The sequence below is a fragment of the Bactrocera neohumeralis genome, chromosome 4 (genome assembly GCF_024586455.1).
Source record: "Bactrocera neohumeralis isolate Rockhampton chromosome 4, APGP_CSIRO_Bneo_wtdbg2-racon-allhic-juicebox.fasta_v2, whole genome shotgun sequence".
NCBI lineage: Eukaryota > Metazoa > Arthropoda > Insecta > Diptera > Tephritidae > Bactrocera > Bactrocera neohumeralis.
In genome coordinates, this window is record NC_065921.1 from 30,848,067 (window position 1) to 30,867,492 (window position 19,426).

Below are 19,426 nucleotides of genomic sequence, written 5' to 3' on the forward strand. Positions count from 1 at the left end.
TTAAGTTGCAAAGCATTTTACGGTACCTCCCAACCGGCATGGGTGGTGCTACGTGGTTTTGCTCATACCTACCCGTTCCCACGACAGTTGGGTGTGAGTAACCAGAAAGGACCCAGATTATTATCTGGCCAAGGACTGCCAACTCGGCACCATTCCTTGAAATTATTTCAGGAATAGAGTGTTATGCGACTTCTTTACCCATTGGGTGATTGCAGGCAGGAAATTAATTTGGTTGTATTCGAATGAAGCTTTGCCAACACCGGGACGCATTGGAAAGTAACGGAGGCTTTACTGCGTCATGGGACTTTGGCAACTATGCACAGTCGACCGGCATAAGGATGGCATGCATATGTATACCATCTGAATGATTGTGTTCACTTTTGTTTTGTGTACTTTGTACGACGATTGGAATTTAAGTGAGCTCTGTCCAATCCACAAAAAGAGAGACCATATAAGGATCTATCGAAAGTACTGTTTGAAAGATTAAGACCCTTTAAACCTCCGTCAGGATCGGGAAGGACCTCTCTGAGCCGTTCGTTACCAAAGGAGATTTCAGACAAGTCTACTTCTTTTCGTGCGATTTCTTCAGTCTACGCTTGGAGAAAATAAATCATAAAATTAATCATAAAAATCGCTGTCGTACGAAAATGTTCGACATGGCACTCAATGTACTATATGTGACCTGGTCTACGAAAAGGGAGCTAACGTGCGAAAAGTTATGACTTTTTGGATTCTATGACGTGAAAAAGCATCTCATCTTCCATCCGAATCAACTAAAAAGTGAAAATTGATTTTTTGACACCTAAGCCCCCTTTCCGTAGACCAGGTCACATATATAAAACAAAAGAAGTAAGATGCAGTAAGACACAGTCAGATTAGAGGGATTGGCTGGTAACCGGGATTGACTGTATACGGTAAGTAGATTTAATTAATATGAGGTAAAAAACAAACTTTAAGAACCGATGCTTCATTACCACATAACACAGCTTTTTGAAAACAAAACTTTATGTATATACAAGTATATAGTGATAATACTTACAGACCAATCAACGCTATCGTTGAGTGCGAATGAAGGTGATCTTCTGTGAGCAACTTTCATATATTCGCGTAACCTTACAGGAAAACTAACATCTCTAAGTTGTAGAAGATAAGTATCTGGTCCATATTGGTAGCTGAAATTAATAATAATACAATCCTTGTATTTTATGATTATTTCTAAATGTACCGAATAAAGAAAAATAATTATATACATATATCACTATTGTTTCCATAGTATCAGATGAAACTAAGATTGGGAAGCAAGTGGGAACTACATGAAGTAACCTCCAGTGAGAGGTTATTCTAGTTTGTTTGAAACATCTTTTTAATCTTTTTAGATTTAGATTTCGCAAATAGTGTTTAATAAAATTTTGTAAGTTATAATTTTTGCTTATAACATTTAAAATAATATATTTTATGGCCAAAATTATTTTTATATTTATTCTCGATTTGTGTTTATGTGATTGTATGCTTACTTTTTCATCAATTTCTAAAGTTGGTTTATCTACATATGTGAATGGTATATTTGATTAAATAATTTGATTAATCAATCAATCAATTCAATAAAATGTGTAAACAAGAACCTTTTTAACCGTTTTTCTTGAACCATCGAACTTGGAGATGTCTTTATACGACATACTTGTATAATGGGTTTCCTCATTCTAGCAGACTGTGTGACCAATATGTCTGTTAGTGTATGAATTAGTTTTAAAAATTGCAAGAATTATGTTTTTGAGTATAGTATCATGAAAACGAGTTGAAATCCGCGCAAGGGTTGGTAACGGACCAATGACATGCTCACAACACGCCATTAATTGAAAGCTTCCCTGATTTGTCAGGGAATTCCCTGATTTTTACCTTCGTCACTGATTCCCTGATTTTCGTGAAAAATGCACTGAGTCCCTGGTTTCCTCCTAAATCGGCGATTTTTTTTTTGCTTTATTTTTGTTTTTTGAGTGAGTGCGTGAAAAAAAGTGAGCATCACAGCGTTATAGTCTACTTTTGCGATTTGAAATTGCGCGCCACGCGCGATGCATTTACATGAATCATATCATTCATGGTTGCGTTCCAAAACTCGACCGAGTTTAATTGTCGCAGGTTTTTTTCGGTATAAAATTCCTGCGCGAGTTGAACTTGGTTGCCTAAATTCAAAAATAAGGTACAAGGCTGTTATTTAGTACAACGCATGTTCCCCCCCATCCATGGTTGATAAATTTTTTAAAAAGGGGCCGAGGCACCGCCCTCTAACAATTTTCATGCAGATATCTTTTAAACTATTCAAGCTAAAATAACCAAATTCGCTCAGGGAAAATCTGAAAATCGTTTAGTATCCTTATTCAATTCCTATGTCCAACTTTTTATCGAAACTATTGGTCAATCTGTGAGTTATTTTATAGAAATTCGGAGAGAATCCTTTTCTAATAATTGTATGCCTGTATGTCAAAAAAGGGTTGAATCGGATCAATAGTTCCCTTAGACCGGTCCCTTCCGGTTGAATTTATACCGTATATGTCGGCAAATATGTGAGCTATCTTAATGAAATTACGAGAAAATCTCATTCTAACAACAGCGAATTGTGTCTAAAATAGATAAACTAGTCCTGGCCCCCGTAAAACTATTATAATGATTTTTGAACACCCGGTTGACCTTACATCTTATATATTGGTGATGGTATGTAATGTTACGTACCTGTCAAAACAAAAATTAACCCTATCTCCCATATATCTAATACAAGTTTTTCAAATTTCTGGTTGGACTTATACGATATATAGTACATAATATATGTATATACTTGTATATTGGTCAATGTGTAATATTTGGCTCTATTGTAGTTTAAAAAATATGTGAAATGTATCTACGAAAATGTTATATCGATTCAGACTATCTCTATACACCATTATTATTTACATTTGTCTTATTAGTTTTTACCGTACTTATCAAATAACCTATTTCTCTGGTATTAGGAGAAAATATTTCGATTATTACCATGTGATTCAATGCCTAATGTAGTACGAGGTTTGACAATTAAGTAATGAGACTGATTTTATTGCCGCGCTTGTGGTAAACCTGTGACCTTCAAATTCCCTTTCTCTTTTTCCGGCATCCCTCCCCTCTCCATTGATATATGTACCATCGCTCTAGCTTGTTTAGTTTGCCTGCTGCGTCAAGTTGAGTAGACGTGTGTTTGTAGTGCTCGTCACGAAAATGGAAAAACGAAATCAAGAGCAACGCGTCGCGATAAAATTTTGCGCCAGATTGGGCGAAGCCCAAGCTCACAATGGTTGTCTCGGCGCGCCCCCCGCCCGAAAAAAGCTCGCATGAGCAAGTCGAAGGTGAAAACGATGATTATTGCCTTTTTTGATAGCCGTGGAATCGTCCACAAAGAATTCGTTCCACCGGGGAAAACTGTGAATCAAGTCTACTATTGCCAAGTACCCGAAAGATTGCGAAAACGAGTCAACAGGGTGCGCCCAGACATCGCTCGTAACTGGATCCTTCATCACGACAACGCGCCGTGCCACACCGCCCTCAGCGTGTCCCAGTATTTGGCCTCTAAAGGGATCGCCGCCTTATTCGCCCGACATGTCACCCTGTGACTTTTTTTGTTTCCTAAAACAAAATCGGTGGTCAAAGGAACCCATTTTGAGTCGATTACGGACATCCAGGCGGCCGTGACGAGGGTACTCGCGGACATCCCAGTCGAAGCGTTCCAGAAATGTTACGAAGCATGGAAAACGCGCTGGATTCGCTGTATAGCTGCCCAAGGGGACTACTTTGAAGGGGATGGCAGAGTTGTAGAATAATTTTCAAATATACGGTTTTTATGGAATCAGTCTCATTACTTAATTGTCATACCTCGTAATATCAGTTGCTAGTAAAATGATTAATTTGAGTACTTTTTTTAGTAATGTTGATTTTGAAGGATATATTTTGACTATAAAAATAAATTAAGAACGAGACTAATTGCGCACTTGAGCTAACACAAAATAAATTAGTCAATTGGCATAAATTAGTCGATTAACAAATTTCATGCGCACAGTTTTTATAGTGAAGTACGCGCAATTCTTGAGTAAAAAATGTTCAAATGCGCTCGAACTTAGCTATTTCTTACTCTTTCGTAACAAAAGTAACAACAAAAAGGGCAGTTTGAGTACTTACTGACTTTCGGACTGAATTAAGCCCAACTCATAATCTGGATGTAAATATTTTGACATTGTGTTTTCGCGTTTTGTGGAATATTTTTTTGTTTCTGGCAATGGTTCTGGAGTCGGTTCAGGGGTATATGAATGACCTGGTGGATAAACCATTCTAGACGGATGAGTGTAACAACCACTGAGTCGTCTACGTCGGAAATATTGTTTGCAGGCTGCATTTTCACTCCAATCATCAAATTGATCTTGATAGCTTCGTAGGTTGTCTGTGGTGATCTGATATTCTGTTCCAGTCGGCAATGAGTCCAACATAAAAAACCAAGGGTGTTTTAACGCTGTTTTGACATCCATCCGATCATCTGCTCTATACGACAAGAGGCGGGAAATAAAATCTCTTCCATCAGCGGATATATGAGACCAAATTGAATCGCTGAATTCCCAACGCCCCTCACGAATATTTGACAGTGTTTCATAGTCATCAATACCCCGGAAAGGGTTCCGACCACTTAGCAGAACGTACGTTATAATCCCTACAGCCCACATATCATGAGCAAATCCAACACCCTCTTTATTAACAACTTCAGGTGAAACGTATTCCGGCATTCCAAAGTCTAAAGTAGTTAGAGCGTGTCTATTAATTTTTCGGGAGAGACCAAAATCTGATAACTTCAAATTCTTGCTTCCTACAACAGATATCAGTAAATCCTTTATCTAAAAAAAAAGAAAGAAAAGATATGATAAAATTTCTTTGTGCAGTTTATTTTGGAGTCTTAGTATTATAACTCAGGGTTGCCCAAGTTACAGTCAAACGAGCAAAACTAAAAAAAAAATAACTAAAAATTATAATAACTTATTTAAAAGGCAATGGTAGAAAGCAGTATTAAAACGTTCGTTGTCGACCATAGGTACATCTACTCCTCCATTAGATCGAAAGCAGAGATGAAGAACGAGGTGAGGAGAAATCCTAAGAATACAAACTGGGATCTCTACATGCAGATACTATTAAGCAAGAGACTTAGACTCACATGAACAGTTTGAAAAGGGCGTAACTGTATTTACGAAAGCCTTAAATATAGTTTTTCATGCACAAAACGAAGCCCCCGATACCCCCTCGGAGCATTCCTGGACATTTCTGGAGCTTTCAACAACGTCTCCACGGAATTCTTTGACCTCTAGACAGATAAGAGCAGAATGGAACGAGGCAAAAATGACCGAGGAAATCTGTAGATGTATTACTCAAGGTGGAAAGCTACCTCCGCTTCTATGGACATTAATGGTGAATAAACTGCTAAGGAACTTGGAAGGCAAAACCCCTAAGATAGAGGCATATGCGGACGACATTGCCATCTTAATAGCGGGTAGGTGCCTACAGACCATTAGCAATATTATGACCACCACTTTCTATATTGTTCAGAACTGGACATCGCAAGCGGGCCTTTCAAGGACCGCACAAAGTACCTTGGGATATTCTTGTACAGCAAACTGTTGTGGAAGCACAACATGAAAGAAAGAGTGAAAAAAGGATGCAAGCTTTATATGCTTGTAGGCAGATGCTCAGTACAACCTGGGGGCTCTCTCTCTCTCATGCGCTGCTACTACACTGCTATTGTTAGACCAATTCTGCTCTACGGTGCAGTAGTATGGTGGACAGGCATACGGAAATCCACTTACCAGAATATACTGTCCAGAGTTGAGCATAAGACAACCTTTTAAGTTGCCGAATCACTGCAGTATATTTCAAGCTGAAGTCTTTGCTATTGCGAAAGCCGCGGAGCTGGCCTATAATGCACCTGTAGGAAATTACAGAGTCAACATCTACGTAAGCAACCAAACAGCAATCAAGAAAGTAACTTCGTATTCACTTCTAATGAGTGCTAGCCCACAAAGGCATCGAGGGCAATGGAATAACCAACGAGATTGCCAAAAATGGTGTGGGGATAACATTCGAAAAAGTGATCAACATTTGGAAACCCTCTACGATGATCTCCACAGAAGCATGGAAAATAAACTCAAAACTCGATGTAATGAGCTACCTGGGTGCAAAACTGTAAAAGTAATGTGCAAAACGGTATATTGGAAGTACACAAAATGCATATTGGCACTCGATAGAAGAGACTATACTTGTAACGCTTTGCACAAATAGGTAGGTAATAAAGTAGGACACCACAAGTGTAAAAATTGTCAAAACCGGACCATAACTGTTCAAGCTCCAGATACCCTAGAGCCCATGGATGACCTTTTATAAAAAATATCGGTCAATATGTGAGATACAAAATTGAAATTCGAAGAGAATCTTTTTTAGATAATGGTATGTAAAAAATCGGGTTAGTACTTTTCTTAACCTCAATATAGGCCTATATGTGAACTATCTTAATAAAACTGAGTGAGCGTGTGGTCCTTATAACCGTGTATTCTTCTGCTTAAATTTAATTCAAACTTGTCGAATATTCTTATAACTAATATCAGAATTTTCACACAATCGGTTGACTTTACTCCATATACAAGGTGCGTTCCAAAGTGAATCTAGCGCCCACTGGTGGCGCCACCTATATGTCGACTGGTTCGTTAGAATCTGCCATCCTTATCGATTGTCCAGTGAGAATTTCAGGACATTTCATTGATTCTAAGTGAAATTAGTGCGTTTTAAGTGTCAGTATGTTTGTGTTATCGGTGCGAAAAGCAGCTTCGAACAAAGAGCCAACATTAAGTTTTGTTTTAAAATTGGTAAAACTTTTAACGAAACGTTTCAATTGATGAAACAAGTTTATGGCGATGATTGCCTATCCCGTAGTAGAGTGCACGAGTGGTTTCAACGTTTTCAAAGTGATCGTGAGGACATAAATGACGACCAACATGTGGGCCAATCAAAATCCGTGATCACCGGAAATTCCATCGAAACTGTGCGTGAATTCATCAAAAATCAGTCGAAATCATAATTGAAATTCATGGAAATGGAATTGTACATACATCTCCAAAACATCAAGTTATCGCATTTTGACCGAACATTTGGGCTTACCAGAGGTGTGGCACGGTTTGTTCCGCACAAATTGACTGACGACCAAAAATTGCTCAGAATCCAACATTCGAAGGACCGATTATGACCGATTATTTGACCAAAAATCACATTTTAACCATTTGCCCATGAAAGGAAAACGTTATGCAGACGTAGAGGCCATTCAAAAGGCTTGCACCGGCATACTGGCGGCCATACCGGCCAACGAGCTAAAACACTCTTTCGACATGCTTTTGGACCGTGCAAAAAGCTGTATTGAAGCAGAAGGAGACTATTTTGAATACAATAAATTGATTTTGCCGAAAAAACCATTTGTTCTGTTTTGTTTTAAGTCCTGTTTACTTTGGAACGCACCTTGTATAATGCAATGAAGCTCAGAGATTATCTTTTCTGTTAGCAACATGTAGTAATGTTAAAACTCATCTCTCATATTTACTTCTTATACTTGTATGTGCTTATATTAGTGATGGTATATGAAGTGCCTTAAAGAAACTCAGAGAGCATGTGTCTTTGTTAATAATATGTGGTAATGCAAACAATAGATAAATATGGGTCAATACTACCCTTATCTCCCATATACCTAATACAAAATTTTTAAACTTCCGGTGCATTTATATATTGGTTAATATGCATGTATCATAAGATATTTTAGCAAATTAACGGAACTTATAATACTGGATATACTATAGTTTAATGCCAAAAATGGGATATCTTGTTGAAGAATGTTCCTGGCATTCTGATAATTCCGTCGACAAGAAAGTGCCGTAATCGAAAATCTATAAAGTGTTACAACTAAGCCATCAATTTAGCTACACAAATGTATGAAAGGTAACAGTGTAAGAAGGGCATTAGTGTATTAAAACGTTTTAGAAAATGGGTGTGGCTCCGTCCGTCTCAACTACTAAAACTATATAAACCAAACAGAGATGATGTTACAAACTACCAGACGTGAGTCAATTCGGTAAAGATAATATTAAGCATGTGCATGTGAATCGGTATAAAAAGTGAAGAGTGAGCATGCTGTGCCCACGTTTAGGTGAAAGTACATACATACACAAGTATGTCAAGAACTATAACGTACAAGTATAGCTTTGGCTTGACATCTTTATGTTGTAGCTTTAATTTTCTCACTTTCAAATAAAAAAATGAACATGGAGAAAAATATCGGAATAGGATTTTGCAAAATTAATGCTTTCAAAGTGTTTTAAGTTTCATAAAATTATTGCGTGCTTTTCTATAAGAATAATAAAAAATAAATGTGTTTTTGATGCTTATGAATCAATGGTTCGCCACATTAACTAAGTTGTTTTTTTTTTCTACCCAAAATCTTTAAAATTTTAGTACTTAAATTTATTTAGTTCATTTTGAGCCTATTTTGTTAAAAATATTAACGCTTACCGTTAGCCCCATATGTCCAAAACCATGATCGTGCATATGATCCAAGCCCCATAATGCTTGTCTTATGTAGTATGCAATATCTCTTTCAGTGTAGTAGTTTCGCTTAAGTAAATTGTCCTTAACCAGTTCTCCGCCAGCTGCTAACTCGATAATTAAGGTAACATTTTTATCAAGGTCATAAGCATCATGTAGTTGAATCAGATTTTTATGATTGAGGCCATTCATTATTTCTAACTCATTTAACATGAACGGTCGTAATTCGTGTCGACCATACATAATTTTCGCGGCGTAGTTATCACCTGTTGCACGTTCAACCGCGTGGTAAGTGATTCCTTGTGTACCACGTCCTAATTCATCGCCGATATCGTATTTATCATTATAACGGTTTTGTTTCGCTCGAATGTATGGCAATCGTCCATATGTTTTATAGATATATTTGTCTTCATTATCCTCTATATGAACCATCACAGATGTGCTTATTGATCCTGCCACATTGCGGGCACAAACCGAATATAGACCCTCATCTTTAATTATTGCATCATTAATTGAAAGTACATAAATATTTGGTTCATAATAACTAGTCTGCAATGAAACAAGAAAATGTTTACAGAATTAATGTTAATTTAGAAACTTTTCCATTTTGTATACAGACCTTTATTCGGGCATTGTCGGCCAAGGGTTGCCAGTCTTTATACCATCTGATTTCTGGTAATGGCTCACCAACAATATGAGCTTCTAAGCGACCATTTTTTCGCATCATTATATAAGTTTCATCAGGACGCTTAAGGAAGCGCGGATAATCAGCTATCAATAATTTTACTCTCTGCCTAGCTTCTCCATATTCGTTAGTAGCAACGGCTTCATACCATCCAACATCTCGCTCAAGCATCCTTTCCGCAAATAATAGAAATATCTTGCGTTATAAACTTTGTTACAAGCAGGGTGGAACTTCTTTAGAACTTAAAAATTCATATACTTGCTCTTCGATAAAAAATAGACTTTTTCCAAGCTTAACTATAATGTTCTATTATAACATATAATTAGTATATGTGACCTGGTCCACGAAAAGGGAGCTAACGTGCGAAAACTAGTTTTCTGGGGGAAGCTGTTAAAAATAATCACGTTTTTTCTTATGCGCGACACCAGCCTTTACATTTCTGTCACGGTTAAAATAATCTATACCAAATTTGGTGAAGATACATTGTCAAATGTGAAAGTTTTCCATACAAGCATTTGATTCCGATCGTTCAGTATAAGTATATGGCAGCTATGTATATGTTATAGTGGTCCGATATCGGCCGTTCCGACAAATGAGTAGCTTCTTGAAGAGAAAATGACGTTTGCAAAATTTTAAAAAGGAGATCTTAAAAACTGAGGGACTAGTTCGTATACATATATACAGACGGACGGACGGACGGACAGACAGACAGACGGACATGGTTAAATCGACTCAGCTCAACATACTGATCATTTATATATATACTTTATAGGGTCTCCGACGCTTCTTTCTGGGTGTTACAAACATCGTGACAAACTTAATATACCCTGTCAGGGTAGAAATATGCTTAGAATGGGCGCAGAATTTGACATTTGCTTAGTCTTCGGCCGGACCTGCCTGGATTTGACATTTCGCTTTAAGGTGGCCCCACTGTCCAATTTCTACATCGATTCTTGTGAAGCGCTTCCAGACCTCCCCACCCACTTTTACATCGATTCCTGTAAAGTCCCTCCGCACCACGTTGGTCCTTTTATGTTTCTGACATATTTATTTAGTCGGTAATCACTCCTCATGGAGCCAATGAACACGTAAACCAAGTTTTTTCACGATTTAGCAATTTTTAGTCGAATACAATTATTTATAAATAAGTATACTTATTATTATTTTTAATACTTGGACTTTAGCAATGGTATCATTGCTCAAATGTGATCAAGTGAGAACAACAACAACTGCGTTGTCACCACGGAAGAGAGCACGTCAGTCACATTTAAGAATTTACTTACTTATTTATGAAGAGAGTTGCCTGGCCGTTTCGTGTATAGCTGTAGTCAAACCTCCCTCCAGATTCTATCAGTGCGTCATCAAAATAGTATGTCATCTTGGGTTTTGGATAACCATATACAAACCACATTAACTCGGTGTTATGATTTTTGACTCCATAACTGCAATCGTTTTCCCGTCGTAAGAATCTGTCAATGAAAAATAATGTATTTTAAGAACAAGAATAATTTCAACTCGGCGTAAAAGATAAATGCAATTTATTCTCTATTTGTATTTTGGAACAATATAAAAAAATTTTATGTTCATTTTATGCAATGTTGTATATATGAAGGAAGGCTAAAAAGTTTTTGTTTTTCATTTACCGATCATGCCAAAAGCTTTGAATGCTGTGAATTATTTTAAAAGTTTAAAATTATCTATACCAAGTAACGATCTTTGACTTGTAATGCAGTGCGCTAGATGAGTGTGTAAACCAAATTAAAAAAAAATATTTAATGATTAAAGCGAACATTGTTATTGACAATACTGTAATTTTTGATCTTTATTTAGCAATAGAATACATAACAAATCAAAATAACATATTTTGTACAAAAATGTGCTCAGTATTTGTAGAATCCTAATAACTAATAAATAGGAGGACCTAATAACCTCGGCTATTCGTTTAGGCATGGATTCAAACAAACATTGAAGATAACTTTTGTTAATTTCTTCATTCCACACAGCTTCAATTATTTTTTCCATTTCTTTTAGACTTTTTGGACGCTTTATCCTTTTACCCATATATGTAATGCCAACAGTTCTCAATTGGATTGAGATCTGGACTGTTTCCTGGCCAGGTGAGAAACGCAATTCCATAAAACACTTTTTATTTTGTAACCTGTAAGTGTTTGTAGTGAATTATTGAAAAATGTATTTGAATATTTTTATGCTTTAACTTTTTGGGTGTGTTCGGGCAGCTGTTCAATAGTTGGCAAAACACTTTTTCTCAAAATTCCAATGTATTTTTCGGCATTCATAGATCATTTTAGAATAATAAGCTGCCCAACACCAAACTTGGTTATAGCCCCCCACACCATTAAACAGGGCGAATGCTTTGCGGTGGGCAAAACACAGCTTTCCTAAAAACGCTCCCCTTCCCTACGACGGACAGTGGCATTTCCGTAGGGTCCAAATAAATTAAATTTGGATTCGTCGGAAAAAATAACATTTCCCCAATCCGCTCTAGTCGCTGTTTCTTCATTCGTGCAATGAGAAGTATCTTTTTGGCTGGACGTCGATCTCGTAATCCAAGATTATTCAGGAGGTGTAGTTATTTTTACCCCAGTGGCTTCCTAAAATGTTGCATTGATTGTTCCAGCATGTTGAAAGCGATCACTAACACACATCCGTTTAATTTGTCGTTCGTGACGATGTTTTACTTTTTGCGGACGTCCACTTCCCTTTTTTCGAGCTAATGAAATAAAATTCGTATAATTTTTAGTTATATTGCGCATGTTCCAATCACTTATGTCCATTTCACGAGCTATTTGACGTTTGGATATTTTATTTTTAATAAAGCTACTATTTCTGCTTTATTTTCTGTTGACAACAACATGTTCAACTTTACTTATTTTCACAACTAACTCAAACGAAAATACCGCAAATAATGAAACAAACACGTGCGGCGGCTAATGGTTTTAGAAATAACGGTAAACTTAGTAACATAACAAAAAAGCCAAATAAGACAAATAGCGAATTTTGAGCAAATAATGACAGTTCAAAATAGGAATATTAGAAAATTCAAACAAATTTTATTAACATTTCTTTTATGGTATTATTGCGAAAAAATATAAAACCAAACGAATAACCGTAATTAATATATTTGGAAAATATAATAAAATAAAAAAAAATACGTTGTTGTTTTGTATTTTTGCGTCGATAACTTTGGCCCACTCTATTCGTTTATACTCAATTTATCGAGAAGCACACAAACTTTCTTATGGCACTCAAGGAATGTTCACAGTTTATTGAACTTAATTTTAATTACAAGTTTTACACAAGCATAAGTTCTTAATTACCAAATTCTTAATCTAAGATTTCGAGAAGCGTTTGATCTCTGTTGTATTGAATCTGTGTTAACGAAAAAGTAGTGCGCAGGAGCGCTTTTGTATCGAATGAGGATAATCGAGCTGATGTAGGGGCCATGATTTTGCCCCGTTTGTTAGTTAGCATTTGATATATTTTCATGCAGATTTTTTATTATTCACCTTTTCTGTATTATTGGTGATAGTTGCAATTTCTTAATTATTAAGGATAGCGACCCGCGCTTGGCTCAGAGATGGCCAGAATGAGTGCTCCTTTGAAAAACTTCCTTAAACTCCAAAAATTTCCTTAATTGTGAATTAAGTATAATCTTCGTTAATTTGAGGTGCCAACATTATATAAGATGCCCACTTAGTATCCAACGGAGAAAAATGTTTTAAGCTAGACGGCTATTTGCTATTTTTTCAGCACCTTCGAGTAATATTGGGCTATGAGGTCGCTGACTAATAGAATAACTATTTGAGCGGGGGTGTTTAAATAAGGATCTGCAAGCTTTAGGTTTGAAGCCTTTTGCCAATGCTTAGAGAGTATCTTTTTCCTTTAATAATATGTAGTTAGGCCAAAAATATATAAAATGGGGTTAATAATACTCTTTCTCTCATATACCTAACTAAAGATTTTTAAATTTCCGATTGGCGGTCTACCAAATAAATTGGTCGATATGTGAGATATCTTAACAAAATTAACTGAATGTATAATATTGGTTATAATTTGCCGAAAATATGTGAAAATGGTCCAAGGTGCACTGGCCCATTACCCAAACTCCCATATACGACAAATGTGACCTGGTCTACGAAAAGGGAGCTAACGTGCGAAAACTAGTTTTGTGTTTAGTGAAAAAGCATCTCATCTTCCATCCGAATCAACTAAAAACTTTTTTTGAACTTTTTTGACATCTAAGCCCCCTTTCCGTAGACCAGGTCACATATGTATAATGATTTTGGTTATTCCAACCAACCTTATAACGAATATGTCGGTCATTGTATAAGTTATACATTTATAAAATGACATGAAAATATGTTCTCGACTACGAGTATACGTGGAAAATGTCAAAAGTTTGTGCAATCAGCCCATACTTTTTCTGCTCCCAATATCCCCTATATCCTCTATAGTGATTTTCGACTTGTCTCCTCTCTTTAAACAGTTTAGGTTTGTGAAATTAAATTCAAAAAAGGTTCTTAAAAATTATATAGTTTATCGTTTAATATTAATGGAATTGGTCCAAATCTCATATCCCTAATGTTATGAATGCCGCTCCTTGAGTTGACGTTTTGCACATCACTTCAATATTTAAATTTTGCCTCTTCGAACGGGTTTATGTCTGATATGTGCAAAATATTTAACTTTTCAATATTTCAACAATATTTATTTTGTCGTCTTCAAAGTAATCCCCACCAGATGTAACACACTTCTGCCAATGCTTTTTCCAATCCTCGAATACTTTTCATAAGCAATTTTTGGGATTGCCTTCAGCGAATTTGGTTTTATCTCTTCGACGCGGCAATTTCTGTTTGGGGAACAAGAAAAAATCACACGGAGCCAAATCTGGCGAATATGGTAGTTTTTCGATAGTATTCACTGCGTTTTTGGCTTTAAATTCGGTTACAATTGTTGCTCGATGCGATGGCGCATTATCATCGCGTAAACTCCATCAATTCTTTTTCCACAATTCCGACCGTTTTCGTCGTTCTCACGTAAACTCCTCAATACGACTACATAGAACTCCTTATTGATCTTCTGTTCCTCCGGAACAAAATCATGATGCACTAAACCGTGAATCTCGAAAAAACTATGATCATCACTTTGATTTTTGAGCGGCATTTATTTTTTTTTTTGGTTTCAGCTCGTTGAAATTAGAGGAAATTCCTATGATTATTGTCTTGCTTGCATGTTAAACTCATAAACCCATGTATTATCGACAGTTATAATGATCTCCATGAATGTGGGATCGGAATTCACACCATCAAGCATGTCCAAAAAGACCTGTTTATGGTACACTTTTTGCAAAATATTCAGCTTTATCCGGACGAGTCGAGCAAGAACGCGTTTTATACCCAAAATATGCAAAGAGCGTATTTTACTCATGACAGGGTATACTATTTGTGCCTAAAATAATAAATTTGAGCGAAAACTTGACCTAGCCCCTGTATGACTAATGTCAGGAGGACTTTACTTGCGAGAGTATAAAATATTCGGTTGCGTCCGAACTTAGCCCTTCCTTTCTGGTTAGTTTTTTTATTTCTTAATTGAAAAATTATGTAGACCATTTTTGTAGAGCAATAGATTTTCTACCAAACTTTTGGTTTTGCAAAATTAAGTTTTTTCATTATTTTTTTTGTGCCACTTCATCTTTTTTGTTTTATTTATACATATTTTTTCTGTCTCATATACCTCACTGTATTTTTTAATTTTTTTCCTATCCCATAGTGCCTTTCATAAGAACTCAAAGGTCTCTGCTTATTTGCGTACCCAACTTATCGGGAAACACACACCTTTCTTACAGTTCTCACATTTCCGTATTTAATTTAAACACTGTTAATTTGTCTGCTTCACCGGAGGTAAATGCCATCCAATGAATGGAGAGACGCTTCCAGTATTTTTAAGGCTCCAACAGTATACAGTGTACCGAAATTTGCATTTTATAATAAGGGAAATAATTATAACATATTCTTCAATGCGATATCCAACATTTAAGCCGATATATGGCATGTGGTTTAAGATTAATACGAAATTTTGGTTCAAGTACTTAAGAAATGTTAAATTTCGTCATCATCTTGATCGTGCTTTATAAGATATAGGTATGAGTTCTTAAAGGAAAGAATATAAGTTCAATAATTTTACAGAGTCTAGAGAAGAATGGTTACGACCCCCTTACATATTTTCAACATATCACCAATAAATCACTGGGATATTAACTGTAATGTGGGCCGTTACCTCATTTTAAATTTAAATGATATGTATCAAACCAAAAAGAAAAGGTCCTGCTTAGACAAATAATCAGTCACATTCATGTAAGAACACGCTTCATACTTAAAACATTAACCTAATTGTATGGAGTCGATCCATAAGATTTGTTGAGATCCTCTTTCATCTCCCTGATGCCAACACCACGATTTCCAATACGTGTTCCCATTTAATGTTATTGTCAATAACGGAGGTAGATGGACGACGAGCATGAGGCAATTTCTTGACTGAAAATTTTTTAGTTCCATGGTAAAAGTCGCCAGACAGTCTTTTCGTCATATGTATGAGATCAAACTTCACACGAACATGAAAAGTTAGTACTCAAAGTGTATTCAATAATAAATTTTGGTTGTGCCAATCTAGAAAACAACAAGTAAGGAAGAGCTAAGTTCCTGTGCAACCGAATAATTTATACTCTTGCAACTTGCAGGAATCAAAATCAGGGAAATAACTTAAGGCGCAAAACGTCAATGACGGAATTCAAGTAATTATAGATATATATGTACATATATTATCAGGAAATAATTACATGTGTCTGAGTTTCAATTATAAAATCCAGTCATATTAATGGCTTCTCGATCTATACACTGAAAATTAAAAGTTTCGAATGGAATTTAAAATTATATTACGAGTATAAGGAAAGTAAGCGTGGCTGTAGTCCGATTTCACCCATTTTCACACCGTAACATAAAAATGCCAGAAGAATGTCGCAAACCAAGGGTGTTTGAAATCGGTTGGGCGGGTTTAGAGATATGTGATTTCACCTAAACGTGGGTTGTGCTACGCCCATCCTCCAATTTTGGCCTTGGCTTCTGTAAAGTTCTCTTATACCATCTCGGGTGTAAAATGTTATGCATCTAGCGGGGTTAGCATCCGATGTCATCAATTTTCTCACCGTCGGTAGCAGTTCTTATAATATTTGCGCTAGGCGAATTTGATTCCTGTAGCTTTAGCGCCTTAGGAGATATCTACATTAAATTAGAGGGCGCGGCCATTTTTCAAAATGTTTGGCTACAGTTGCCCCTTATGAACCCCTATGCTGAAATGGTGTTTTATATCCTAACTTAGTGCTTAGTTCTGGTACTTTATACGTTTTCGTAGTATTGAAGTGCCATTATCTTTTATTTAATATACTTACTGTGGGGCTTGTGCAAGTCCATCATGAGGTGGTCGTTCAATATCAAAATCTTTGGGGAAATATGGCGATGTTTCTGGTCTAAAATCGACACCGGGAGCCAAATACGTGTACTTTTTCTTTTCCTCTGGTACTATTTTTTGCCTGCAAGTACATGTAAAATTTATTTATAAAAATTGTAAAAGTTATTTCATATAATAGCGTTAATATATATTAATGAATGTCATGAATGAGTCTTTCGATATTCTTAACAAATATTCGCCTTTTAAGTTTAAGCAGTACTTTCGCATTTTAACGGATATACGAACGACTTACATAAACTGTACTAAGTACATGCTTTTCTCAACAAAACTTATTCGTATGTTTTTTCTATCAAGCTAAATAGAAGTTCAAATTGTTAATACCATGTTCCGATCACTACTAAAATTTTGTTTTATCTCAGTAATCTACTGGATTTTGCAAGATTTCGCCATACAAACAATGGCACTTGTTAAACCGATCGCCGAGCAGATTTGAATCTAATCTGCCCGAAATATCCCTGTGCGACTCTGATTTAGACACTACAAAGAGAACATGTGAACAAACAATTAAATATAACAAAAAACGACATTGCAATGTTCTCTTTTAATAAATGTTGAGCGATGTGAATTTTTTAATATCAAAAACAGCTGTTTTGAAAATCTCCAACGTAAGGATGATCCAGATTAGTTAATGGATAAAATGTAATCTAATCAACTGAAATTTATATATGCATTATATTCTAAAAAACAAAAAAATATATATTGACCAGGGGCATATTGGAAATGAAGACAACTACGCAACTATCTCTTAAAACAACGAAACTCAGGGTGACTTCATAAGATAAAATACCTTAATAGCCTTGACAAACGCCAGCTTAGGTAGGTGACAACAGCAGCAAGGCAAATTATTGAACAGCTGATTTTCAGTTTTAATCTTCTTCTTTCTTAATGTCACTGAAATGGATTATATTGCTAAATACTAAAGTTAGCTCCTTCAGCGTTGGGCCCCTAGCCAAACCGAAAGGGCTTAAGTAATAGTAATGGGCGCAACCCAAATAGGAACGAGAATTCCTACTACGAACTTAGAGGGATACCTCAAAATTCCCACAAATATATAGATGCATTAACTTCTTGGTTTTGCCCGAATAAGAGTGCATCCAAATTTACCAACAACAGTACTCTGGTGGAGACATCAATTAAACTAAACATAATTTTGGAACCCTCCACCTCAACAGCAGCCATGAGTACCAACCATTGTACAATGGCTGCTAACTGGGTAAATCAGCGTAATAAAATGAAGAAGTCTCAGAACCAAGTGAGGAAAAGCCTGTACCAAAGCACAGTTTTTATTCAGGGAGAGATTGCCAAAGGCACCTCAGTAGATAAGGAGAAAGTAAAACGCCAGAAGCAAATTCTGGAGGAATATGGGAGTTTCTTGAAAAGGAAAATATCAGTGATACAATGTGATTCCCAGCAAATGAAGCGACGAGAACTCTGCCCAATAAAACCACATAGGTAACAGAGGCACTTCAGCGACGTGGACAGAGACAGCATGCAGGTGGCTGTCCTAGACGACAACTCTTCCTCGCCAAGTCCCATAAAGGAGAGATGAGTGGAGATCGATGTCAGACGTTTGTAGGCTTGAAAATGAAGCTTATACCCGTCAAGGGGATAAATAACAGTAGATACAACATATTTGACAAACGAAATGAAAGTATATGTAATGCGAAACGTTGCCGTGGCCAACGCGCAAAGGACCATAAATTTGTCGCAGAACTTTTCTCTCGAAAACTCGTGACGTCGACTCATCAGATGTTGTCATCGTCCATGCCTCTGCACTATATAGCAAGAAGGGAATAACGAGTGACTTATAGAGTTTTGTTTTTGTTCGTCGAGAGAGGACTTTACTTCTCAATTGCATACTCAGTCCGAAGTAACACCTGTTGGCAAGAGTTATTCTGCCTTGAATTTCCAGGCTGTTATTGTTGGTATCAACACCACTGGTTCCAAGTTAAACGAAATTATCTACGACTTCAATGTTATGACTGTTAACAGTGACGTGAGGGCCAAGTCGCGAGTGCGACGAGTCTGTGTTTGATGACAGGGGATATTTCATCTTGCCCTCGTTCACTGTCAGACCCATTTGCTTTGTTTCCTTATCCAATCTGGAGAAAGCAGAACTAACTATTAAAACTACATACTATTAATATGCCCCATGCGAATAAAATGTAATATCATTACCAATCATATGGAGTAAAGTCACTCGGATATTTGTTATATGGGGCTAGTTTTCGCCCAAGTTTATCCATTATGCGGTATAAAGTTCGAAATTGTTGTGTTAGGTATATGGGATCTAAGGGAAGCATTGACACGGTTCAACCCATTTTTGACCCACAGACATACCATTGTCAGGAAAATATTATCCGAAATTGTCGGTGAAAAGTCAAATGCTGGGGTTTAAACATTCGGTGTCTAGGGATTTCAACAATTATTAATGGATTTAGACAATTTATGGTCATAAGGTGGAATACTCTAAAGCGATTATTCGTGCAAAGTTTTATCCTGTTATATTAATTTCTTCTTGATTTGTATACCGGAAGGTGAATCAAATTAAATTTAAAATTG

At 36.4% G+C, this 19,426-nt stretch overlaps 2 protein-coding genes across 10 annotated transcripts in view; one reads left to right on the forward strand and one right to left on the reverse strand.

Annotated features, from left to right (window-relative positions):
* LOC126756605 (probable protein BRICK1-B) overlaps nucleotides 1-19,426 on the forward strand; it is a 153,849-nt gene that overhangs the window by 14,442 nt on the left and 119,981 nt on the right. The gene's annotated exons all lie outside the window — the stretch shown is intronic.
* Nucleotides 1-19,426, reverse strand: part of LOC126756537 (obscurin) — a 145,813-nt gene that overhangs the window by 4,510 nt on the left and 121,877 nt on the right. For all 6 annotated transcript variants that reach the window (XM_050469657.1, XM_050469660.1, XM_050469661.1 and 3 more), the window contains 6 exons: nucleotides 16,785-16,925; nucleotides 10,603-10,788; nucleotides 9,254-9,491; nucleotides 8,602-9,183; nucleotides 4,198-4,901; nucleotides 1,040-1,172 (listed from right to left, as the gene is read on the reverse strand). In XM_050469657.1, the coding sequence (XP_050325614.1) occupies nucleotides 1,040-1,172; nucleotides 4,198-4,901; nucleotides 8,602-9,183; nucleotides 9,254-9,491; nucleotides 10,603-10,788; nucleotides 16,785-16,925 (1,984 nt within the window). The remainder of the gene's footprint in view (nucleotides 1-1,039; nucleotides 1,173-4,197; nucleotides 4,902-8,601; nucleotides 9,184-9,253; nucleotides 9,492-10,602; nucleotides 10,789-16,784; nucleotides 16,926-19,426) is intronic.